Genomic DNA, 22,147 nt, shown 5'->3' with positions numbered 1-22,147 from the left:
AAAAAGAAGAACAGGAGTACTTGTGGCACCTTAGAGACTAACAAATTTATTAGAGCATAAGCTTTCGTGGACTACAGCCCACTTCTTCGGATGCATATAGAATGGAACATATATTGAGGAATTCTATATGCATCCGAAGAAGTGGGCTGTAGTCCACGAAAGCTTATGCTCTAATAAATTTGTTAGTCTCTAAGGTGCCACAAGTACTCCTGTTCTTCTTTTTGCGGATACAGACTAACACGGCTGCTACTCTGAAACATGGAGGATGCAGTATGTCCTAATGAATAGAACATTGGCCTGGGACACAGGAAACCTGGATTCTATTCCTGGCTCTGCCACTTGCCTGCTGGGTCAACTTGGGCAAATCACTTCCCCTCTCAGTGTCCCAGTTTCCCCTTCTGTAAAATAAGGATAATGATACTCTGTAAAGCACTCTGAGATATATGAATGAAAAGTGCTGCATAAGAGGTAGGTATTACTAACAGCTTGACCATGACTCAGTGGCCTGTGTGAAGAGATTCCTCCCACAATTTCCTATGCATCTTCCAAGCACCTGGCCCAGACAATTATGCCAGGTGCTGGGTAGAAACTCTAACCTTTAGTGCAACAGCTATATCTACAGTAAGACGAATGAGGGATATTTAAGTTTAGTAGTGTAAGACAAGTTTGTATGTATCCGTTTTTCACTACAGTATGTATTTTTATATTCTGCAACAAACCTTTGGAAATCAGTTTTCTATCTCACTGTTATTAATTGCAGAAAAATATATAATAACAATTGCATGAAAAACAATCTAAATATGTGATCTAAGGACACATGCACTGGCTTAGAAATTATCTAAGAACATGTGTCTGTGTGTATAATAGAGTGTTTGGCTGTTGCTTTTGTTTAGAAATTTTGTCCCTTACTCAAATTTCTTATCCTCTTGTGACAGTCTGCAATGTCAAAAATAGATAGCATACGTTATGCAAATAACAATAGAGATAACTACATTGAGTGCACACTAATTTCATGGTTAAGGCAACATATACACATAAAAAAATTAAAATCATGCAACCATTTTGAGGGAGATTTCTTTTGCAAGCATTGTTGCTGAAGTAGACTGTCTCTTCAAGTCCAGGTTTCAAATAGCTTTTCTGCCTCCTTCAGCTCTTGAACATTCTAGAACAAAATAGAACAAGCAGATGTGTCTTAATTGATCATATTTCAGAGCAGTTACCTCAGCTTGAATTTAGTATGTTCTTTCTTACGCTGCTTGTAAACTGAGATTTTTTTTTAATGCAGAATGTAGTCAGCAAAACCCTATTCATGTGCTAATTTTACATTTAAAGGAGCTATAAACTGCACCCAAAGATGCAAGAATGCTTCCAAGAGTTTTAACATTGGCTGAAATCAAGGTGTTTTTTTTAAAGTTTAATGGAATGCTGTAAAATCTCTGCACTGATAAATGTTGTCATTTTATTAGTCACCCTAATGCATAACAACTTAATTATGTGTTCTGCACTGAAAAGCTAAAAGAGATATTATGAAGCCACATTTTTTTTCTAGTGGAAGCATTTGTAAGGGGAACCTGCTGCTAGGAATCATAGAGCAGAAGTCATGACTTTGCAAAATCAAAACAAAATGGGACAAATTTGCAGGGCCCTATGCAGACACAATTCCACTGAAGTCAGGGTAGCTGCACCCATTTATGCCGGGGTGAAGATGGTTCCATCAGTCTGCATGGGCTTTTCTGTCAAGTGGCATATATTTACCAGTGTTTTTCTTTTCGAAAGAAATATTTTTCCACAGTCCACATTTGGTTTAAATAGAAAAGCGTAGTTGAGCATTATTTAGTGTACTACTTACCATGTTTATTACAGTAGTGCCTAGGAGCCCATCAAGAACTGGGTCTCATTGCACTAGGCCCTGTACAAACATAAGAGACAGTCCCTGCCCTAAAGAGCTTACCATCTAAGTCAGTGGTTCTCAACCTATTTACCGTTGTGGGCAGCATATGCAGCTCTCTATGTGTTATGTGGGCCGCATCCACAAAAAAATATATATACTACCTGTATGGCACTGAGGATGTCACATGGCTGCAGCTGTGTGCTGATTGGGCCGCAAGTGGCCCATGGGATGCAGGTTGAGAACCATTAGTCCAAGTGAACAAATCAAACAAAGGAGCAGGGAAAAGGGTAACATGCAAGCAGAGTGAACAGTGTGATGGCTGCAAACATCACATTAGTCCCAGGATATTTTTGTTGCTTTTGTTTTATTATGTAAATCGTTTTGATGGGCTTATGTTAGGAGGGGATTAGTTAGATTGAAAGACAAAGGAAGAGTGGGGATTGAAGCAAACAGCCAATCAACACAGTGGAGTGAATGTTCAGAGGGAAAACTGCAGAAAGCAATCTGACGACTAGAGCTGGTGGAGACTTTTTTGACAAAATGTTTTTTTGTTGGAAAATGCCAATTTGTCAAAACCAAAATAGTTTGTAGGAAAGGGACAGTTTTGACAAAACTTTGTCGGGAAGGTTTCTCAGGTCCAGGATGGCAGGCGGGGAGGGGACGGGAGGGAGAGCCACCCAAGATAGCCAATAGCCGGGTGGTTTGGGTACTCACCTGGGCAGGCCCGCCGACCAGGGGGGATAAAGGGAGCAATTGCCCAGGGGCCTCGGTCATTTAAAAGGGCCCAGAGGCCCCTGGCTGCCACCACTACCGCGGTGGCAGCCGGGAGCCGTAGGCCCTTTTAAATCGCCTGGGCAGGCCTCAGGTCTCCTAGGTGTACACAACTGCTCCAGGCCCCGCGCTTTAGGGGGGCCAGCGGAATTGGCCAGTGCGGTCGTTCCCAGAAGTGACGGGTCGGTCCCAGAAGTGACGGCTTCATCACTTCCACCCTGGGCCCCGCGGCCCGGAATTGCTGTCAGCAGGCCTGCATCTGGGAGACATGAGTTCAAGTCCCTGATCTGCTTGATTTGGAGCAAGTCGTGTCTGTGTCTCACCTCTCTCTCTTTTTTATCAAATAACTTTAGAAGGTTTCGGTTTCATCTCGATGCAGAATAGAAAACATTTCCAAAATCTTGAAAATATTCCTGGGCTAGGAAAACCGCTTCCCACACAGTTCTACTAATGCCATCATCAGTAGCTATGGGCTCCTGGTTGAACTACTTTCTGCAGCTGCTGCGCTGGCTTCAGTCTCTCGCTGGCTCCTCTCCGCATCATCAGCTTGCTCCAATTCCCACTAAAGTCAATGGGGTCTTTTTATTGACTTAAATTGGAATTAGATTGGGTCCTTTATGCAGAATCTCTCTAAATGTATCTTAATCTTAGCCTGAATATTTTTTAAATCCATTTGCCTTCTGGTGGCATCTGCTGATAGTTCTCAGAGCAGCTGCTTCCTATTTATAATTGCTCGGATTTAGCACACCAGGTCTGGCTCACCAGCCAGAGCACGGTGCATCAATGTGAAATGATCTACTGTGTGAATTTTCTAACTACTATCCCATTTTCTAGGCAATAATGCAGACCTCCATATGATCATATGTGGCTCCTGCAACTAGCGAAGTGTGTAATGTTTATACATAAACACCTGTGTATTGCAGGTTATACTTCGTAAATTACCCACCTACATAGTTTTAGCTGAACCAGATGCTGCTGGTGTTACCTCATATTAATAGGTTATTGGCAACAATTTTGTCAAAGAACTTCTGAGCATTTCCACTAACAATCCATGGCACCGTGATGAGATGTATATTTTATTCATAATGTCACTGCCTAGCCAATCTGTGTTGACCAAAGTCCGCTGAGTTTTGATCAAAACTTTTGGCATGAGAAATAGATGAACTTTACCCTGAGCAGACTATGACTGAGTGTATCATTCAGTTAAAGTATTCTTCCACTTTCTTTCTAGACACCCATCTTCTCCCTTCTCAGACTCCAGAAACTGTTTGCTACTTCACTGGACACTGAGTAATTTAAGCCCCAACATTTTTTTGTTTTGTAAAACACCAAGTACTTTCACTATACTTATCTTAATATGAAGAGCTGTGTTTTCATGAACATGAAACCATATTTGTTTTTAATATTTTAAAATTTCTAGTAACTGAACATATGACACAATACGTTCATCTCCAAGGCAGACATTTATTGATTGATTTAAACTTTCCGATGTGATGTGGAAACCCAAACACAATAGCATTGCATTAATGTACAAGAACTAGGAAGTGACTCTGACTGGAGACAGAATGCACAACTCACCTCTCTAGTTTCACTGTCCAAAGAAAATGTCATGTAAATATAATGACAATCCTCTCGAACCTGGGACCACCAGAGCCAAGAGCATAAGCCTCTATAGCTAGAGGTAAAGGACTGAGGCCCTGATGCATAAAAAGCACTTACGCAACTGCTTAAGACCATTCCTATTTAGGACAGCACTTAAGCATGTGTTTAAGTGTTGTACTGAATAGCAATATGTTCCAGAATTGGGGCCTACTTCTCATAGTTAGAAGCTGAAGCAAAGTCATATGTTCTATAGATCTTCATGGATTAGGCAGAGAGGGAAAACAACACGCACTGAATAGTGGATTACACAAACATTGCCATGCCAGCACTCAGAACATGAGACAGACCATGAAAAATGTTGTCCCATGAGTTTCAGGACAAGTGGTAATGCTAGGCTTTGATCTCCACGTTGTGTTTACAGTGACAGCAATTTGGGGCAGTACATGTTTTGTTCAGAGCACAGTGATGACTGGAGCTCTACAGATGCGGTATTTATTGAGGTTATCTGTTTAAAGCCACAATTCCTTTGGAAATCCAATATGGCAGTAGTTTAGTTTATTGCGTGAGTTTAATGTGGGCAGCAAAGTGCCTGGAGGTCTACTAATGAAATAGGATTATAACCCACATATCTGTGGGTATATGTGACTGGACACACCTTCTGCTAGACAGCACATGTGCATGTTTACCTGTGTACCTTCTCATAAATCACCTCTTCGCTCCTGCTAATGCTCACTGTGGTGTGGGATATACTGGTAGCCCTGGTAACTCTAATACTACTATGCTCCCTGTGTGAAGTTTGGGATTGCACTTCTAAAAAGCACAGCACAGAACTCGCACCGTGGGGTTGACGACAGAGGCTAAGGTTGCTTTAAGCCTCGTTTGCACTTTGCTGACACTGGGCTGTTCCAGGGACTGGAGAGGCCCCCAACATAACTTAGTCCTGAAGTCTTGTCTAAGTTACAGTAGCTTTGCGGGCCTGCCCTATGGGCCGCAGCAATGCATGAGCAGCCCTGCCTCTGACATTCCCCTCACAACCACTGACATGTCCCTAGGCCAGGTTTGGGGGGGTGGGGGAGGCCATGGAAGACAGTCTTACTCCTCTCTATTTGCGGTGCTTGCACCAGGTGAGTTCTCCTCCACCTGGAACTAGTGTTTTTAGAGCCCCTTTATACCACCCTAGCCCTTTTTGCCTGCCTTAATGGGGCTGGAGAAGGGGTGAGAACCTCACCCCATGTGTACTATATCCTTACACAATAGCCTTCCCTTTTCCATATGTCCTCATCCCCCAATAACCACTTTATAATCCTGGAAACTGTAACACCCATTAGAATCAGTCAGTTTTTCCTTATAGATAGTAATGACATTAAGAATAAATAAGGACCAATATGTCCAAATCCCATTTAAGAAACTTGAATTATTGTTCTAGAAGATATAATTTCATAACTGTCCATCAGACTGTTATGTATTCAACTGAAATAATCACGTACTTCTATTGGAAAGCAGAAAATGACATTTTAAAAAATAAGCATTGGTAAAAATGTTCAAAGTCCCTAAGTCCCATTTTCAGAAGTGCCGAAATCACTTACCCTACATCTGTGAGGGGCCAAGACACACCAAACCTAGCTTTGTACAGAAAAGAGTCAAATTAAAGGTTAGAAAGAAACAACCGATACATAAATGGCTTTCATTATTAAATTTGTGAGATTTTACTGTACAACTTTCCACAAAGTTCATTTGTAACCAGTTCGTTAATACAGATATAACTTTTGACTAGGTACTTGTGAATCCTAAAGATAATGTATATAATAATGACTTCCAATGCTGTTCAAAAGTGTGAGCTAATGCAGTATAAAGTTAGAGCTGCATTCATAAGGAAAATATTTTGCTATTTGGACAGAGACACCTTTCACCTCCTTGCATAATCAACCGGCTTGCTAAAGGGTAAGGATAAAGAGATTATTCTTTAGCCTTGCTCTGAAGGAACTCAGACTCCATTGGTGGGAGAAGACACTTAACATAGTATTTTCTAAAATAATACTAAAAGAAATTGAGTTAATTTAAAATTTTTGGGGAAAGGCCTTAACAATAATCAGCTTAAAGTCATCCAAACTTAAAGGGGTTAGTGTTTCTTGTCTAGTTTAAACAGCAGTGGTAGCAGCAAGTGTGAGTTGACCCAGAAAATAGTAATTTCCTGTCAAGAGCCCTCCAACAAATGTCGCCTTTATATCTGGCAAAGATCACTAGGCCCCAGTGTTTTGAGTTCAGCATGCTTAAGCACTCTTCATTAAACCGGATGTAAAGTGTGAAAGGTGATTCAGGCAGCCTGGGCAGGCATCCGCGCAGATGGCTATGCTTTGGACACTCCAACAAGGCTGAATAGATGCTTCATTGGTTGAGTTAATAGTCAGGCAGGGGCCAATGGGTACTTTAAAAATATTGTCTTTCAATGGTCTCTTCACTGTAGGGAAAAAGAAGTCACTGACTCATTTGCAATTAGCTGACCTACCATTACAAAACTTTCCATGTTGGATTCAGTCATAACAGAATTTATTGTAAAATAGTAGATATTTGGATTCCATATTATTTTCAGGCAATTATTCTTTTTATATTCGTGACACATTCATAAACACAGCTGCATCTGAGGTATTTGACTAAACAGAAAAGCAGCACACTGTATCCTGTCCCCTTATACTCAGTCATTAGCCCTTGCTCTTGGGTAAGCCTCACTGTGGCATATTAACTGAAAGTGGGAAGGCAGATTAGCTCTCCCTTTCAATGCATTATGGAGTTTGCTCCATAGGCCAAAGCTTAAATCCAAAAAGGGCATCTTTTTGATATGTTCATTTACTCTACCTGCCAAGTGAACTGCATTGTGTGACTCCCTCATATAATAATGACATGGCATAACCTGGAGAACCTATGAGGATTCCCTAGAGACCAGTCAGTTTCCCTAGAGACCATTAGGTTTCCCTTGTTGAAATTTTAGAAGCCTGCTATACATCACAGAGAGAGCTTCTCCTGGAGTGTGTAAAGTCCTCATTCTCAGTTCATGCAAGGAGGTCAAGCCCTGGCTTTGAATCCCAGCCTTTGCCTCACAGCTTCAAGCAGGAAATTGTAGCATGTCAGGATAACAGAATGTTCTAGTCTGATTAGCAAGAGGGAAAGTTGTTTAGAACATCAGGAAGAAAAGATTTTTTTAAGCTGGAACACTGGCTCCAAATGTAATGAAACTCCAAGTTAACATTAAATTCTAATGTGAATTAAGAAATAAATCAATCACAATGTTTATAAGACGAGATCTTGATTAGGCCAATATAGTATTTTCCCGGTTTATCTCCAGTTCAGACCAACCTTCACTCTGTGGGCCTCTGGAGAATACACATTTTTCGTTTAAATTATCCCTGAAGCTTTTCCCTTTTTGCAAATGGTTCATCCTTATCCTTGCACCTGGTAACAGGACAATTTGTGAACATTGCTCGTCAGGGGCTTCTGAGGCTAGGAAGGAGAACAGCTCACAGCTTTGGCCACTATAGAGTGGGACATTGCGGTTGATTTAATGACCTCCTCTGAACAGCCCTAGCCAACAGGTTAAATTGGACACTAGGCTACAGATAAGGCCCTTTGTTTTAATTTTTTACTGATTTTTACTGAAAAATTCCAAGGCTTTACAAAAGCTATTGTTCTATTTTCATTCAAATTTTGGACCACACAAGTACATGACAATACTGATTGTTATATTACATTAGGTAGATGTGTTTATTTTAATAATAGATTAGTCTGGGGTGAATGAGAGGCTGTCTGTTAAAGTAAGGCAATGCAGTGGAAGACACACACATATATGCATGCACGTGCATATGGGTATATACTGTTAATGTACAGTTCATCAAATAAACTACAGCATTAAGCTGCTTTACTTTCAATACTCTGACTTTTCTCTATTTGTTGCTTTTTTTTAGCCTCACATCCCCCAATAATAATCTCAATATTTACCCAGAAAACTGTGAAGTTAATCTTCTGCACTGATTTTTGCCCATTTTTAAATTTTTGTAATAAACACTGACATTCCTGGGAAATTTTAAACAAAATAGAAACTGAAAATGAAGGGCCTTAGTTACAAAGTATTGTTTGACTGTACTCTACGGCAGCACATTTGTACAGCTGGACATATGGCAGAGGTGGTCTATATTTCCTAGCATCCCCATATGATTGACTGAATGAATTTCAGAGGGATTTCACCTTCCCATTTCAAATATTGCCTTTGTGGTCCAAGAAGACTTAGTTCTTGAGCATATTAATGAGAAGGCTCTTCCACAGAGTTATTCACCTGACACTTTAAAGATATGAAAAGTTATTAAACTTTACCTGGAACTACTTAGATTTTACTTAAATATTTATAATTTCTTTGACAGATTGCTCTAAAAATCTCTAACCTTCACCAACCAGATTAGCTACCCAATTCAAGTAGACTGCCATGGTCCTAAATTCTAAGCCTGATTCAGAGACTGACTCCCTCTGTGGCCTTAAGTCCCTTAATGTAAAATTTCAAGACTTGATTTTCATTGGTGTTGAGCACCTGTAGTTCTCATTGTCCTCAATGAAAGCTCTAGGTACTCAGCATTTCTGAAAATCAAGGCCTTTAGGATGAAATAACGCCCCATTGAAGTCAATGGCAAAGCACCACTGAGTTTTCCTGTCAAACATTGTACAGGAAAATATAATATGCTACATGTGTGGAGATGAGAGCCATGTGATAAAGTGACAAGCCATGTGTTGAATGAATGCATCATGCATCTTTGACCTCTTCACCTGCCCTCTGCTAACTAATCCGTCTTCCCGGGATTTAGCTTCAAACTGCTGCCATAAAAAGCATCTTACAACAGAAAAGTGTCCCTCTTTCCCTCCTAATATACCCCTACTCAAAATTATTACACATATCACTACAGGGACCATGACTTGTTTGCTGCCTGCCAGCTATAGAGGGCAAACTGCTCTCTTCCCTTCTGTCCTGCCTTCAGCCTGTCTTCCCCTTAGCAGGAGGCAGATATCATCCTCTGTTCTCCTGTTTCCAGCTGTCCCTTTAGACAGCCGGAGTGTAGAAAGATTCTTTTTCATAACTCACCATCCCACCTCTTTGTAGAAGCTCTCCAGTTAGCAGAGCTAGTCAGGAATTTTCCATCTGAGGGTACGTCTATACCCAGCCGCTAGTTCGGCGGCTGGCAATCGAACTTCTGGGTTCGACTTATCGCGTCTTGTCTGGACGTGATAAGTCGAACCCGGAAGTGCTCGCAGTCGACTGCGGTACTCCAGCTCGGCGAGAGGAGTACCGCGGAGTCGACGGGGGAGCCTGCCTGCCGCGTGTGGACCGAGGTAAGTTCGAACTAAGGTACTTCGAACTTCAGCTACGTTATTCACGTAGCTGAAGTTGCGTACCTTAGTTCGATTTGGGGGTTTAGTGTAGACCAAGCCTGAATGATTTGCTCACAGAAAAAGCCCTTTTTGCAAAATCAAATTGTTTTGTGGGAAAACTTGCATTTTGCTAAAGAAAATTATTTTTCTGGCAGGGAAAATTGAACTCTCCAGCTGCCTGCCTGCAGAAAGTAAAATGGATAAGAGTCTTCCAGGTGGGCAGCCGGCAAGCTGAAAAATTCCATTTCAGTTCTCCCAAAATGGAATTTCTCGTTTGTGGAAAATTTTCAGATTGGGATAATTTTTTAAAAAAATTTGATGTTTTTCACAGAAAGGGATTTCCGGATTTACCAGTTAGTTCCCTTCTAGGTGGACAGACCTTGGCTCCTCTCTGCAGAGGCTGGGAGACAGGCTTGTAAACATTTAAAGGGGACAGACCGCCTTTTTCTAAAGGTCCTTTTATCTTTCCTCTTGGGACTGCAGTAGAATGAGCAGGAAGCATGACATTTTAAGACCTGCTGTTTATTGGATAATAAGTTTCTTGATTCGAATTGTGACAAATTTGGGTTATTTTTTTGCTTGTGGACTATCTTGCAACAGTTATTGTTTTGCTGAATGTATTTGATGTTTGAATTTAATGATCTGTTTGCAAACCATTTCTTATTCTGTGGATTAATTGCAAACATTAGTATTTAATACTCAACCTTTGAAATATAAACTCTGTTGATGTGATAGATTAAATAAGTCACATGGTTTAGTTTGTCCCCTGATTGAATAGGCCAGACAAGCACTTCTGGTGCAGATATTCACATGTGCAAATTTAGGCTCCAATCCTGCTACCTGACCCCTGTGGGATGACCCTGCCCCTATGCAGAGCCCCACTGACTTCAGTGGGACTCCATATGGGCATAAGGGTCCACTCATATAGATCAGTTTGCAGGATCAGGGCCTTTTAAATTCAGTTTCAGAGAATATTAGTGCATGCAACTTTAAAATGCACTTTACCTGAACATATGTGTGAATAAAACTTGAACACTTTGAATGTTCACTAAAAGTCTCTTATAGAGAGTTGCTATGGCTTTGGCTGTCATTGCTGAGTAATGGCATAGCATTCATGAGTAGAAAATGGTCTGGTTAAGGCTGAGAAACCTCTCATCTCCCTGTGTAACTTTCTACTATTTTTCCTCTCTCTTTATCTCAAGACTTCACTTATCACTGTCCATTCTTCTGCTGCCTACCCTGGTATGTCTATTCCCATATTCTTTTGTATTTAGTACCAGTTCTTATCCATAATACCCTCTCTCTTCTTTCCCTTTTCCCCCCAGTTTTGCTTTCCATTAAAACAACTAAATCTCCCTTCTTCAAAGGCCTCCAGTCCCAAATGCTGACCTCCATCACAAAGCAAGTTCATCCACTTTCTGCTTAGTCTTCATCTTCCTCACCAACCTATGCTGCTGCCTTAGGAGTCTGCCCCTCTTCTAGTCCTCCTCTGCACTATCCCTATCTCTGTCAAGACAATGCATGTGGCACTAAACCACCACCTGACTCTCTCCAGAACATCAGATCTGTTACTATGCAATCCTTACCTCCTTCTGGATGATGACTTTGAGATCCCTCAGGTGGCTTAGACCTGATCATTAAACTATAGGTTCTCTCCACTCAGTGAGTCTATCCCCCATTTACAATAGAAAAACTCCTTGCCTCTAAATATGGAGGGGGTTTGGCTATCAATGGTAATCCTGCATTTAAATTTTTCCTTCTTTCCAGCAATACCTACTCATCTTCCAAATAGTTTTCCCCATCTTCCATCACCATACAACCCACAACTCTCCATAATCTATAGGCTATTTTGGATTAATAATACTTATGCTCCCTTTTCTCCAGGAAATAGTACCATAGTCTCTCATTTTCTATCCCCTTCATTGGCTTCCTCTTCATCTCTGAAACTAATTAATTACAATTTCCTTCATTCTCTTTAAAATTCACAATGGCCTCCCACAAGTGGTACTATCGTCCCTCTCTGTCTTTCTGTCCACCTGCTGCCCACCTACTTGCTCCACTCCTCCACTCATGAGTTCCTTTCTGTCCCCACCACATGATTCACCACCATTTTGTATTCCTCTTCCACTTTCATGCCCAGTCTGTCAAATGTTGTTATACATCTACCAGAACCAAGTGGGGGACAGACTTTTATTTATAATTTCCCATTATGAAAGTTACTGACCTCTTCAAACCTCAGCCTTGGTATAATTAAAACATGCATTGCTGGGCAATCTGTTCCCCATTCTCTTCCATCTAAGCTCCTCCATCTAATCACTTCCTGTCTTTGAGCCTGATCTCCAAAGCCCTGCACCTAGTGTAGTTGAATCAGAAGGGTAGAGTATAACACTCACTTTGCCTTGCTGTAAATGACCACACAAGGTGTAGGGCAATGAAGAATTAGGCCCTTTAAAATCTGATGTTTCAACATTTGTTTTTCTTTAGCTCTCAGTTAACAGTCTGTAGAACATCTCATGTGGCACACTATAAATGTTATATATATAAAAAAGAAAGTGTATTGCTAAGAATATTTACCATTATGAATTTACTGATGACCTTTACAGCTCCTTAAGAATAGTTCTTACTACAAAGGCAACATGTATGCTATTGCCTGTTCTAACTTTTTTTTAATGTGTGTGTTTAACATTTTTAAAATGTGTTTTTATTTCTAAGTACCCTTTTAACAGCCCGACATCCAGGATGGAGCCCTGTTTGATGAGCAGTACACCAAGACTGCATCCAGCCCCTGTAACTCCTCGCTGGCCGGAAGTCCCATCAGCAAACACGTGCTACACCAGTCCATCCATGCACTCCACAAGATATGGAAACTCTAGTGACATGTACACGCCCTTGACAACACGCAGGAATTCTGAATATGAGCACATGCAACACTTTCCTGGCTTTGCCTACATCAATGGAGAAGCCACTACAGGATGGGCTAAGTGAAAATGTCTGGTATGGCACGAGCCCCTATATTTAATAAAGACAGAAAAACTTTATATCTGGCTATTACATGGGACTTTATCTGAACATTCGTTAACGGACTTGAAGATAGAATCGATCCTGGACAGATAATTTTAGTTCATAATCTGGACATACTGCAGACCAGTGTGACGGAGTGTTTCTGTAACAAGATTTAACTGTTACTATAGAGCATTATATTGGCCAAGCTGTGCCTTTTTTTTTCTTCTGTCGTGTGGTCTGGCCCTGTTATGATGTCACTTTCACTGAGCCATTCCCTTTCCCTCCCCATTGACAAATGTTAATTAGTCTTTAAGGAAAGATGTTATAGATAAATCTATTTATAATTTGAGATAAAGACAAAAAGTTGACCATAACAAAGCTCTGGCACCTCTACTGGGTTCTTTAGAGACATTCTGTCAAGTCATTACTTGTTGTCATAAATTCCTTTTTTAGGCTCCTTAAATGGTATGTGTTGTTATAGGCTTCAGTTTACACATAATTTTGTACATTGATGCACCTTTCCGTTGATCAAATAAGTGTTATCCTTACAAAAGAAAGACATGTAGCATTGAATGATACACTGCCTTAAGTTGACTGTGGTTCTTATTATATATGTATTTGTATTAAGTTTGCACAATCTGGTTAAATGCAACAGCTCTGGTCAGTAACATCACGGTTAAGAAGGGATTTTGCGACTGGTAAGGTGTTGGATTCAGAGCCACATATGTTAAATATGATGATACTAAGCAATTATGTAAAAGTGACAATACAAAACAAATTATTCATTTCATTACCTATCGACAGGTATGAAAACTGCTCTTCTGATTCCTTCACAAGATGACAACTCAATATGCGTCTACAAAAAAATAATAATTCAAAGCTGTGCCTTTGAACTTATTCTGTAATGTGTATGTGTGGGAAAATGTATTGTATTTTTGGGAGAATTTTTAGTAGACATTTTCTGTGAGATTTGTAGGTATTTGTGAGTTTTTGTTAGAATTTATTAACATAGGTTTTTCTTCTGTATTATAAAATGCACCAAGCAATTATGGTGGACCTATTACCCTATGGGTAAGAAATAAATAAATGGAAATATGACATCGGGCATTTTAGTAATTGTTATGTAAATAAAATCTTTGATAACACCCAGTGTGATGATAACCATGTTTATGGCTAAAATGGAAATAAATATTATTTGTACAGTTGTGCAAGATATATGAAGGATTTTCACACTCAGATAAAAAAAAGTTTTTGAAACTAAATATATTTTATTTTAATTTATTTGTACACCGTGACCTTCACAGGCTGACAACTCTTTAAACAAATCTTAAATGTGGTGGAGTATGCCCTTATCCAGCAAAGCACTTAAGAATGTGTGAAACTTTAAGCTCCTAAATAGTCTTATTGTCTTAAATGAGATTGCTGGGTTGCTTAAAGTTACAAATGTGCTTAATGCATTGCTGGATTGGAGCCATATACAAGCCAAAATCTGGTGACATAGTTCACTCAAGTAATCGTACTGATGGAAGGGAAGCAAGTAATTGCATTGGAGGAAAGCAAGATTTGTCTCTATATAAATATTACTTTTATAACAAGGCCGATGTCAAATAGTGCTGGAAAAACAAAGCCTTTGTTTTCTTAGAACAGTGAATAAAGGGGCCAAATGTTCAATCCATGCACACCCAATGTCCTGTTTAGGGCAATGGGGTTATTACAGGGTGACTGGCCTCTTTCAGAGGGAGCAGGATCAACTGGGCACAAGGGAAAGCACCTGGGCCTTATAAAGTGGGAGACAGTGGGTGATGGTTGTTGGCATATGCCTATGAATACTGCAGGGAATAAAATGGCTCCTGCAGGGCTCTGTGTGTGCAGGGGAAAGGCCTGTGGAGAAGGCCAAACTCCAGGCAAGCGGTACTGGGAAAGCAGGAAGACAGACCCTCAGGGAGGAACGATGGAGCGTTTGAACTCTGAAAGGGAGATAGACACTCAGACGGGGGGGGGCTATGCCCAGCTTTGGACAAGAGCAAAAGAAATTAACTTTAAAGAGAAGTCAGACCCTCAGTGACCAAGGGCAGGACCAAGCTGAACTGGGATGAAATCTTTGCAGGTTTGAGTTCGGCTATGAAAGATTTTGTGCAGGACTTAATAAATGGGACCCCAGAAGAGGAATGTTTTGAATATCTGGACAGTGTGGACTTTATAAAAGGCCCTGAATGAAGAGGAAAGTGAGGCAGGCCTCCATAGAGCCATCTCAGGCCACGAGGGAGCACTTGGGAGGTGGCCAACCCTTTGACAGGGGTACACATTGACTGTAGAATTGAGTTGAAAATTTGCATGAAATGAGTTTTTGCTAATTACAAATAATGAGCCTGTCAGCTAGATTGTTAAGGGTATTTAGGCACTTAAGGCTGCAGATAGGCACCTAGTGAAATTTTCAATAACACCAGCACTTTTGAAAATCCCGCTGGGTGCCCATCTGCATCTTTAAGTGCCTAAATATCTTTAAAAATCTGGCTCTGGTTCTCCATTGTGTGGTTACACCAAGAGAAAAGCGGAGGCAAAATTCTACCAGATCAAATGGTATTGTTTTACACTCAATCTACAGTCATTTTGCACTGGTGTAAATGACTACAAATGGTGCAGGGCAACTGAGAATCGGGCTCAATGTATCAAATCCTCCTTTGTTGTAATTCAAGGTATCTCTACAAAAAATGTCAAAATATCACATAGTTAAAATGTATGGTGAAGTTTATAAGTAGCTAAGCTTTAGCAGCTACAGTTTTGAAGTATTTGGTTTGGATCAAGGTCCTGATTTCGGTGTTCCTTCTGTGTTTGTTTAATCAAGGCATTGAAATTGTTAAATATAAAATGCATAGAAATATGTACCTACAGCCAGACTGTAATCAATGCACTGCAACTCATAGGGAAAGCAAATGCTGCCAGAGAAATAAAATTTGCCTTTTCTCCTAAAAGCTCTCAAATCATTGAACAGCAAGCAGCCCATCTGCTTAGCCAAGCAGGGCCCACCTGTGATCCATTCTGTTCACTGACCCTCCATGAAATACTTCGTCAAATTCAAGGTTTTGGTCTTTTCAATGTCCCTTACAGAGGAGTGCCTAAGTTACCCAATGGACTGCTGATTCTGACCTGGCACAACAACTGCAAATCACCAAAACAGTCTGCCTTAAGAGTGAGGCTCATGTGGGCAGAATGGAGCTTTCTCCGCCGCTAGCGCTAGAATCTGGATTGGACTCTTGGAAGAGATTGACCTGAGCCTCAGCTTCTAAGCAAAGTACAAAATCCACTTATCTGCCTTTCCACAAAAACAGCAGGTTAAAATTAATAAACAAAGCCTAATCCCTGCTGACTGGAAGGAAGTGAAACAGAAATATATCCTTATGTGTACACACACATTTTAGAATTTGGGGGATGTGTTCAGATACCATGATGATGGGAGCCACATGAAAACCTATGTGGGTGGAGAGATAGAAATCATATATAGTACCACTGAAATGCAACTAGGGTTACCCTATGTCCGGTTTTTCCCAGACATGTCCGGCTTTTTGGCAATCAAACCCCCGTCCGGGGGGAATTGCCAAAAAGCCGAAAATGTCCGGGAAAAATACCGGCCGGGCACTTCCTCTCCTGGGCTCCAGCTGCTCTGCTCCTCCCCTGACTCAGTCTTCAGCTCTGTTTAAGAGCCAAGCTGCCCGAGCCAGCGCTACCGGCTTTGGGCAGCCCCCTGGACCCTGCGCCGCCGGAGCAGAGCAGCTGGAGCCGGGGAGAAGAAGTGCCCAGCCGGCGGCTGGAGTCCGGAGGCATGGGGGCTGCCCGAAGCTGGTGCGCTGGCTCAGGCAGTTTGGCTCTTAAACAGAGCCGAAGTCTGAGTCTGGGGAAGCGCCCAGCCAGGGGCACAGGGTCTGGAGGCTGCCCGGCAAACCATGAAGCCGGTAGCACTCGGGCTTCGGGCAGCCCCTATGCCTCCGGACCCTGCGCCCCCGGCCGTGCACTTCTCCTCTCCGGCTCCAGCTGCTCTGCTCCTCCCCGGACTCAGACTTCGGCTCTTAAACAGAGCTGAAGACTGAGTCAGGGGAGGAGCANGCCCCAACCCCGCCCTAACTCCGCCCCCTCCTCCCTCCCACTCCCAGCCACGCAAAAAGGGCTGCCCGAGCGCTACCGGCTTCACGGTTTGCCGGGCAGCCCCCAGACCCTGCGCCCCCGGCCGGTGCTTCCCCAGCGCAGCTGGAGCCCAGGAGGGGAAGCGCCCAGCCGGGGGCGCGGGGTCTGGAGGCTGCCCGGCAAACCGTAAAGCCGGTAGCGCTCAGGCAGCCCTTTTCACGTGGCTGGGAGGGAGAAGGGGGAGTTAGGGCAGAGACTTTGGGGAAGGGGCGGGGAAAGGGCGGAGTTGGGGCGGGGTCGGGGGTGGGAAAGGGGCGGGGCCGGGGTGTGGAAAGGGGCAGGGCTAGGACCCGTGGAGTGTCCTCTTTTTTTATTTTTTAAATATGGTAACCCTAATGCAACCATCTCTGGGATGGAGGACTGCAGCCAGCCAGCATATAGCACATCAGTGTTGGGGAGAGGGACTTTTGGTCAAAGACACCACAGCAAACATCTGCTCTTATGAAAAGAGCCCCAGGATCTTTAATGACTACACAGATTAGATAGGACCTTAGTTTCGAAGGTCTCCCCCAGAACACACACACTCATTTTGTGTCATTTAGAAGGATGAAAGGCAGAATTGTTTCTATAGGGATTTGAACCTGTAATTCTAGGAATTATTACAGAGCAGATGTTTAGACGACTCAGTGACCGCCCCTGCCTGCCCACCTGAGCTCCTTGACCATGGCACTAAAACTGTTGTGATTTGGTAGCCACAAATTTTAAGTAAAGTGCAACTATACAAATGTCTCTGGGGAAGTCCACTGTGCTTTTTTCCCCCTGAGACCACTACAAATGCATTTTCAAAATGGTGATTTTGTCATTCTGGAGTGAAACCCCACTACAACTTTGCAGGATTTTCATTACCAGGTAGAAAAAAGACTCAGCGGGGGAAGAGCAGTGAGAACTACTTTCACTAGAATGAATCCAATTTTTTGTCAGGCTATCTCTTGCTGCTAGGGTCACTGCCCTTTGACAAAAATGGCCTCTGACCTCCCCAGCCTCACAATTCTGTTGTGACTGACCCTGAAGCCCATGAAATTCAGGGGCAGACACTGCTTTGGAAGGTTTAGATAAAGTGACAAACACGGGAAGAGCTCATGGAATGCGCCCTCTGAAAAGGTCTAGCAGCTCTTTGGGGGAAGATGCAATTTATTCTGTTCGCCTTTCATTGAAATCCTAATCTTTCATATGCTACCTAAGGTGTAAACTCAAATGCACAGATGATAAATGACAATGTGCCTTCGAAGTGCCAGTGACTGTTTTCTAGAGTCTATCTTTTAGGTTTTAATAAAAAGGTATGTCAATAATTTGTTTTATTATTTTGGAGAGAGAGAGGTCTGGGCAGGTTTGTACTTTATTATATGGTATGTAGATTAAAAAAAACTACCATAGGATTATTTTTGCTTCATTTCTTTCAGAAGGTACTATAATGATATGTTTGAGTAAAAAAAAAAAAATCAGATTAGTGTTTAGGCTTGGATTTTGTTCCTCTATGTCCCAAAGGTTGGATGATGTTCTGATTTTGGGTTCCAGTTCAGCCCACTATGGATTGAGGCCCTAATCAGAAAATTCAGATCCAGATTTGGATCTGGATTACTCATACACACATGCGCAAGATGTTCAGGAGTGTTTCTATTTGGAGGTCCATTAGTAATTGCTAATGCCCTGGCCTCAGGATATATTCAGCTATGCAATCAAATATTTGAGAGCAAGAGATAAGTATTCTTCAAGCTTTCTAAGTGAGAGAGCACTCCTGGGAGTCAGGAAAGGGGTCTGTGTTGAATAAGTAAATTCCTCCTGAGGGAGATAAGTAGCAGACCCCTCTGAAGCAATTTTTTATTGTTGATTTCAAAATAGGCAATTTTCTGAAATCTGGACAGTGCATTTTATAAAATGTTCTGAATAGGTAAAATACTGTTCAAGTTTTAAGTGTTTTTTTTTATTGCTGTAAACCTATAGATGTGTATAATGCTTCACAAAAAAATATAGGAACACAAGATCTCTACCCTTATGTTTTGAGAGCTCATCCTGCATTTTATGTGCACCCATAACTCTTGTTGATATCAGATTGACCTCTTGCTCTTTTAATGCAGCACGTGAAATAGTGGGCAGGGGAGTGGAGGAGGGAGCTGCTGGTTGTGACATGCTACCATTCCATGGACACTAATGCTAGTCAGGCCATTATAAACTCACATCATTAATCTATCTGCAAAAGGATTTACTGTGCATAGGCAATTTTGGAGAGCCAACCGTGTTGTCACTTGAGAAGGAAAGTGTAATTTTTGTTTCTAAATGGAAGCTAAGATTCTCACGTAATAATATCAGTCCAGGAGGTGGGACTTGAGGAAAAAACACCAACTATACTGAACTCTTGATCGTCACAAGAGATGGTAACACCACGGGTATCAGGCTTATCATTCACTGACAGTGATACTGCTTTGTTTTCTTACTGTAGAGCTGTGGTTCTCAACCAGGGGTATGTGTACCCCTAGGAATACGCAGAGGCCTTCCAGAGGGTACATGAACTCATCTAGATATTTGCCTAGTTTTACAACAGGCTACATAAAAAGCACTTGTGAAGTCAGTACATACTAAAATTTCATACAGACGATGACTTGTTTATACTGCTCTATGTACTATACACTGAAATGTAAGTACAATATTTACATTCCAATTGATTTATTTTATAATTCTATGGTAAAAAATGAGAAAGTATGCAATTTTTCAATAATAGTGTGCTGTGACACTTTTGTGTTTTTATGTCTGATTTTGTAAGCAAGTAGTTTTTAAGTGAGGTGTAACTTTAGGGTATGCAGAACACATCAGACTCCTGAAAGGGGTACAGTAGTCTGGAAAGGTTGAGAGTCACTGGTGTAGAGTGCGCCACAGAATTCAAAGACTCAGTCCAATTGTGTGGTGTGCATACTTGCCCAAGTGGTAACCCCCCTAGTGGGACCCGTATTTGCAGCCTCCTGCAAAAGGACATAAATGGTACAGAGCCTGCGGCCGGAGCGAACACATGTTGTCAGGGCCGGTTCCAGGGTTTTGGCCGCCCCAAGCAGCCAAAATAAAAAAAAAACGCGATCGCAATCTGTGGCGGCAATTCGGCGGAAGGTCCTTCGCTCCAACCGGGAGGGAGGGACCGTCTGCTGAATTGCTGCCGAATAGTTGGATGTGCCGCCCCTCTCCAGAGTGGCCGCCCCAAGCACCTGCTTGACAAGCTGGTGCCTGGAGCCAGCCCTGCATGTTGTTATTCGTTGTATTAGTCACCACGATGGCTATCGGGCAGCTGGGGAAACTGAGGCACGAAGGAGTGGGGGACAAAGCACACACATTCACACACACAGCACATCAATGCTCCAGTGGAGACTGTGATAATTGAAGTTTCTCCGCCTTCCGGCCCCCGCTAATACCTCCACAGGCATTGCCCGTACGGACTACAACTCCCAGCATGCAACACATCACGAATAGGCGGCAGGTCCCGCCATGCATGGCCGTTTTGCTGACGCACTGTACGCTGGGAAATGCAGTCTCCGCCAGCCTCAGCCTTGCCTGAGGGGGCATCTGGGGCTTCTGCCCCGAATTGCGGAGGGAAATACAGCGCAGCCAATAGGAACGACTAAATGGGCAAGAGCCCGCCTGCCCCAACCCGCTCTAGCCAATAGCGACCGAACTCTCCCTTCGCCTCTTCGCCCCGCCTACCCAGATGGGGCAGGGCGGGGCCAGGCCGTTGGTTTCCAGGGCAAACGTGGCGTCATTGGCGGTGAAGGGTGGAAGGTCGGGGAGCAGCTGGGTGGGTGTTGGCTGCCGCTGGCGGAGGAGCTGCGGCTGTGGTGCCCGCGGCTCGGGAGCGCCCCGCAGGCATGGAGTTGGAGACGGCGCTGGAGGCCGTGAGGGGGCGCGGCGGGGCCGAGGGCCTCGAGCGGGTCCTGGGCCGGTACAACGAGAAGGTAACGCCCCCCCCCACCGGGCAGCCCCCCTCCCAGGCCTCGATATAACCCACCGTCGCCACAGCCCCGGCCCTCGGTATAACCCCCCCCGTAACACCCCCTCGCGACTCAGTGTAACTGTCATCCCCGTTTCCAGCTCCTTGGGCACAGCGCTGCCAGTAGCCTCCTCTGCCCTGACCCGCCCGCTTCCCTCGCCGCCCCGTGTTATAACCGCACTTACCCCCCCCCCCCCCGCCCTACCCCTCGCCAGCCCCCCCCCCTCAGATTTACCCTCGTAAAACTCTCCCACTGACCCCGCCACGCGGGACTGCTCTCCGTGCACCGCATAACCCCCCGCGGCCCCCGTTACTCCCTGAACTGCCCGCTTCGTGACTCCAAGTGACGCCCCGCCATTGGTCACGGACACCTGTTATCTCTGAAAAACCCCTCCTTACTCCTGCGCCCCTTTTAACCCCCGCTTCCTGATTCCCCCTTCCCTTGTGCACCCCTGTTCCTGCCTCAGATCCCTTAGTATAGTCCCATTCTTTCCTGTTTCCTCCCGTAATCATTGTTCTTTGCTGGAATGCTCCTAGTTACTGCCTCTAAACCCCCCCCCCCCCCCCCCCCCCTTTTTTTTAACCTCGTAAATTTCCACAAATTAACAAACACTGGTTATCTTTCTTAAGTGATCCCCAAATACACCTCCCTTAAATAACCCCCTTTGCTTCTTCACCCAGTCTCTACTGCTCTGATTTCTCATTCCATGTGCCTTCCACCTTCTCTACCACAAATACCGCTTAGTTCCACATGGGAGGATATTTAATTACACAATGCTTATGTGACTTACACACGCTCATACACACTCTCTCTTGTTTTCCAAGTATGTGTGTATGTATGTGTGTATCTATATGACACCCATGCAAGAAATCAAATCAACCACAAGATCTTTATTACCCTCTCTCCCCACTCCAATCAAAACCATGTAGTTACTGGTACCACAGGCTGATGGCAGAGCTGAAAAAAATCATGGTATTCTTATTTGTGAGTGGGGATTTTATTTTGTGAGGGATCAGTAATGAGGCGATTTCAGGGCAGGTTAATATTTACAAGTGTATGGTGATTGATAGCTTCTTCCCCCCCCCCCCTCCCCATTTGTCATTCCTTAGGGTATGCCATGTTTATTCAGTGTCTAGCATGAAGGGGCCCTGATCTTGATTGGGACCTTTAAGCATTATCCTAATGTAAAATACTCTGACATGAATGTCTCATCACCTTGCCTAGGCTATAAATCACCATGCGCTGTATGAATTCTGTATGACTTTTAACCTTCCCTGTAATGTCCTCATTATTTATGCCTCACAAAATAACAGCCATGTTCAGAAAT

At 43.1% G+C, this 22,147-nt stretch overlaps 2 protein-coding genes across 4 annotated transcripts in view; both read left to right on the top strand.

The window, feature by feature from the left end:
• RFX4 (regulatory factor X4) overlaps nt 1–13,822 on the top strand; it is a 129,744-nt gene extending 115,922 nt beyond the window's left edge. For all 3 annotated transcript variants that reach the window (XM_034778210.1, XM_034778200.1, XM_034778191.1), the window contains one exon: nt 12,383–13,822. In XM_034778210.1, the coding sequence (XP_034634101.1) occupies nt 12,383–12,655 (273 nt within the window). In that variant the 3' untranslated portion in view covers nt 12,656–13,822. The remainder of the gene's footprint in view (nt 1–12,382) is intronic.
• Nucleotides 13,823–20,595: 6,773 nt separating this feature from the next.
• Nucleotides 20,596–22,147, top strand: part of RIC8B (RIC8 guanine nucleotide exchange factor B) — a 55,209-nt gene continuing 53,657 nt past the window's right edge. Inside the window, exon 1 of the mRNA XM_034778180.1 lies at nt 20,596–20,784. Coding sequence (XP_034634071.1) covers nt 20,698–20,784 — 87 coding nt within the window. The 5' untranslated portion in view covers nt 20,596–20,697. The remainder of the gene's footprint in view (nt 20,785–22,147) is intronic.

The sequence above is a fragment of the Trachemys scripta genome, chromosome 1 (genome assembly GCF_013100865.1).
Source record: "Trachemys scripta elegans isolate TJP31775 chromosome 1, CAS_Tse_1.0, whole genome shotgun sequence".
NCBI classification, from domain to species: domain Eukaryota; kingdom Metazoa; phylum Chordata; order Testudines; family Emydidae; genus Trachemys; species Trachemys scripta.
Note: the sequence above shows the minus strand (reverse complement) of the source record. Positions and strands in the feature narration are given on the sequence as shown.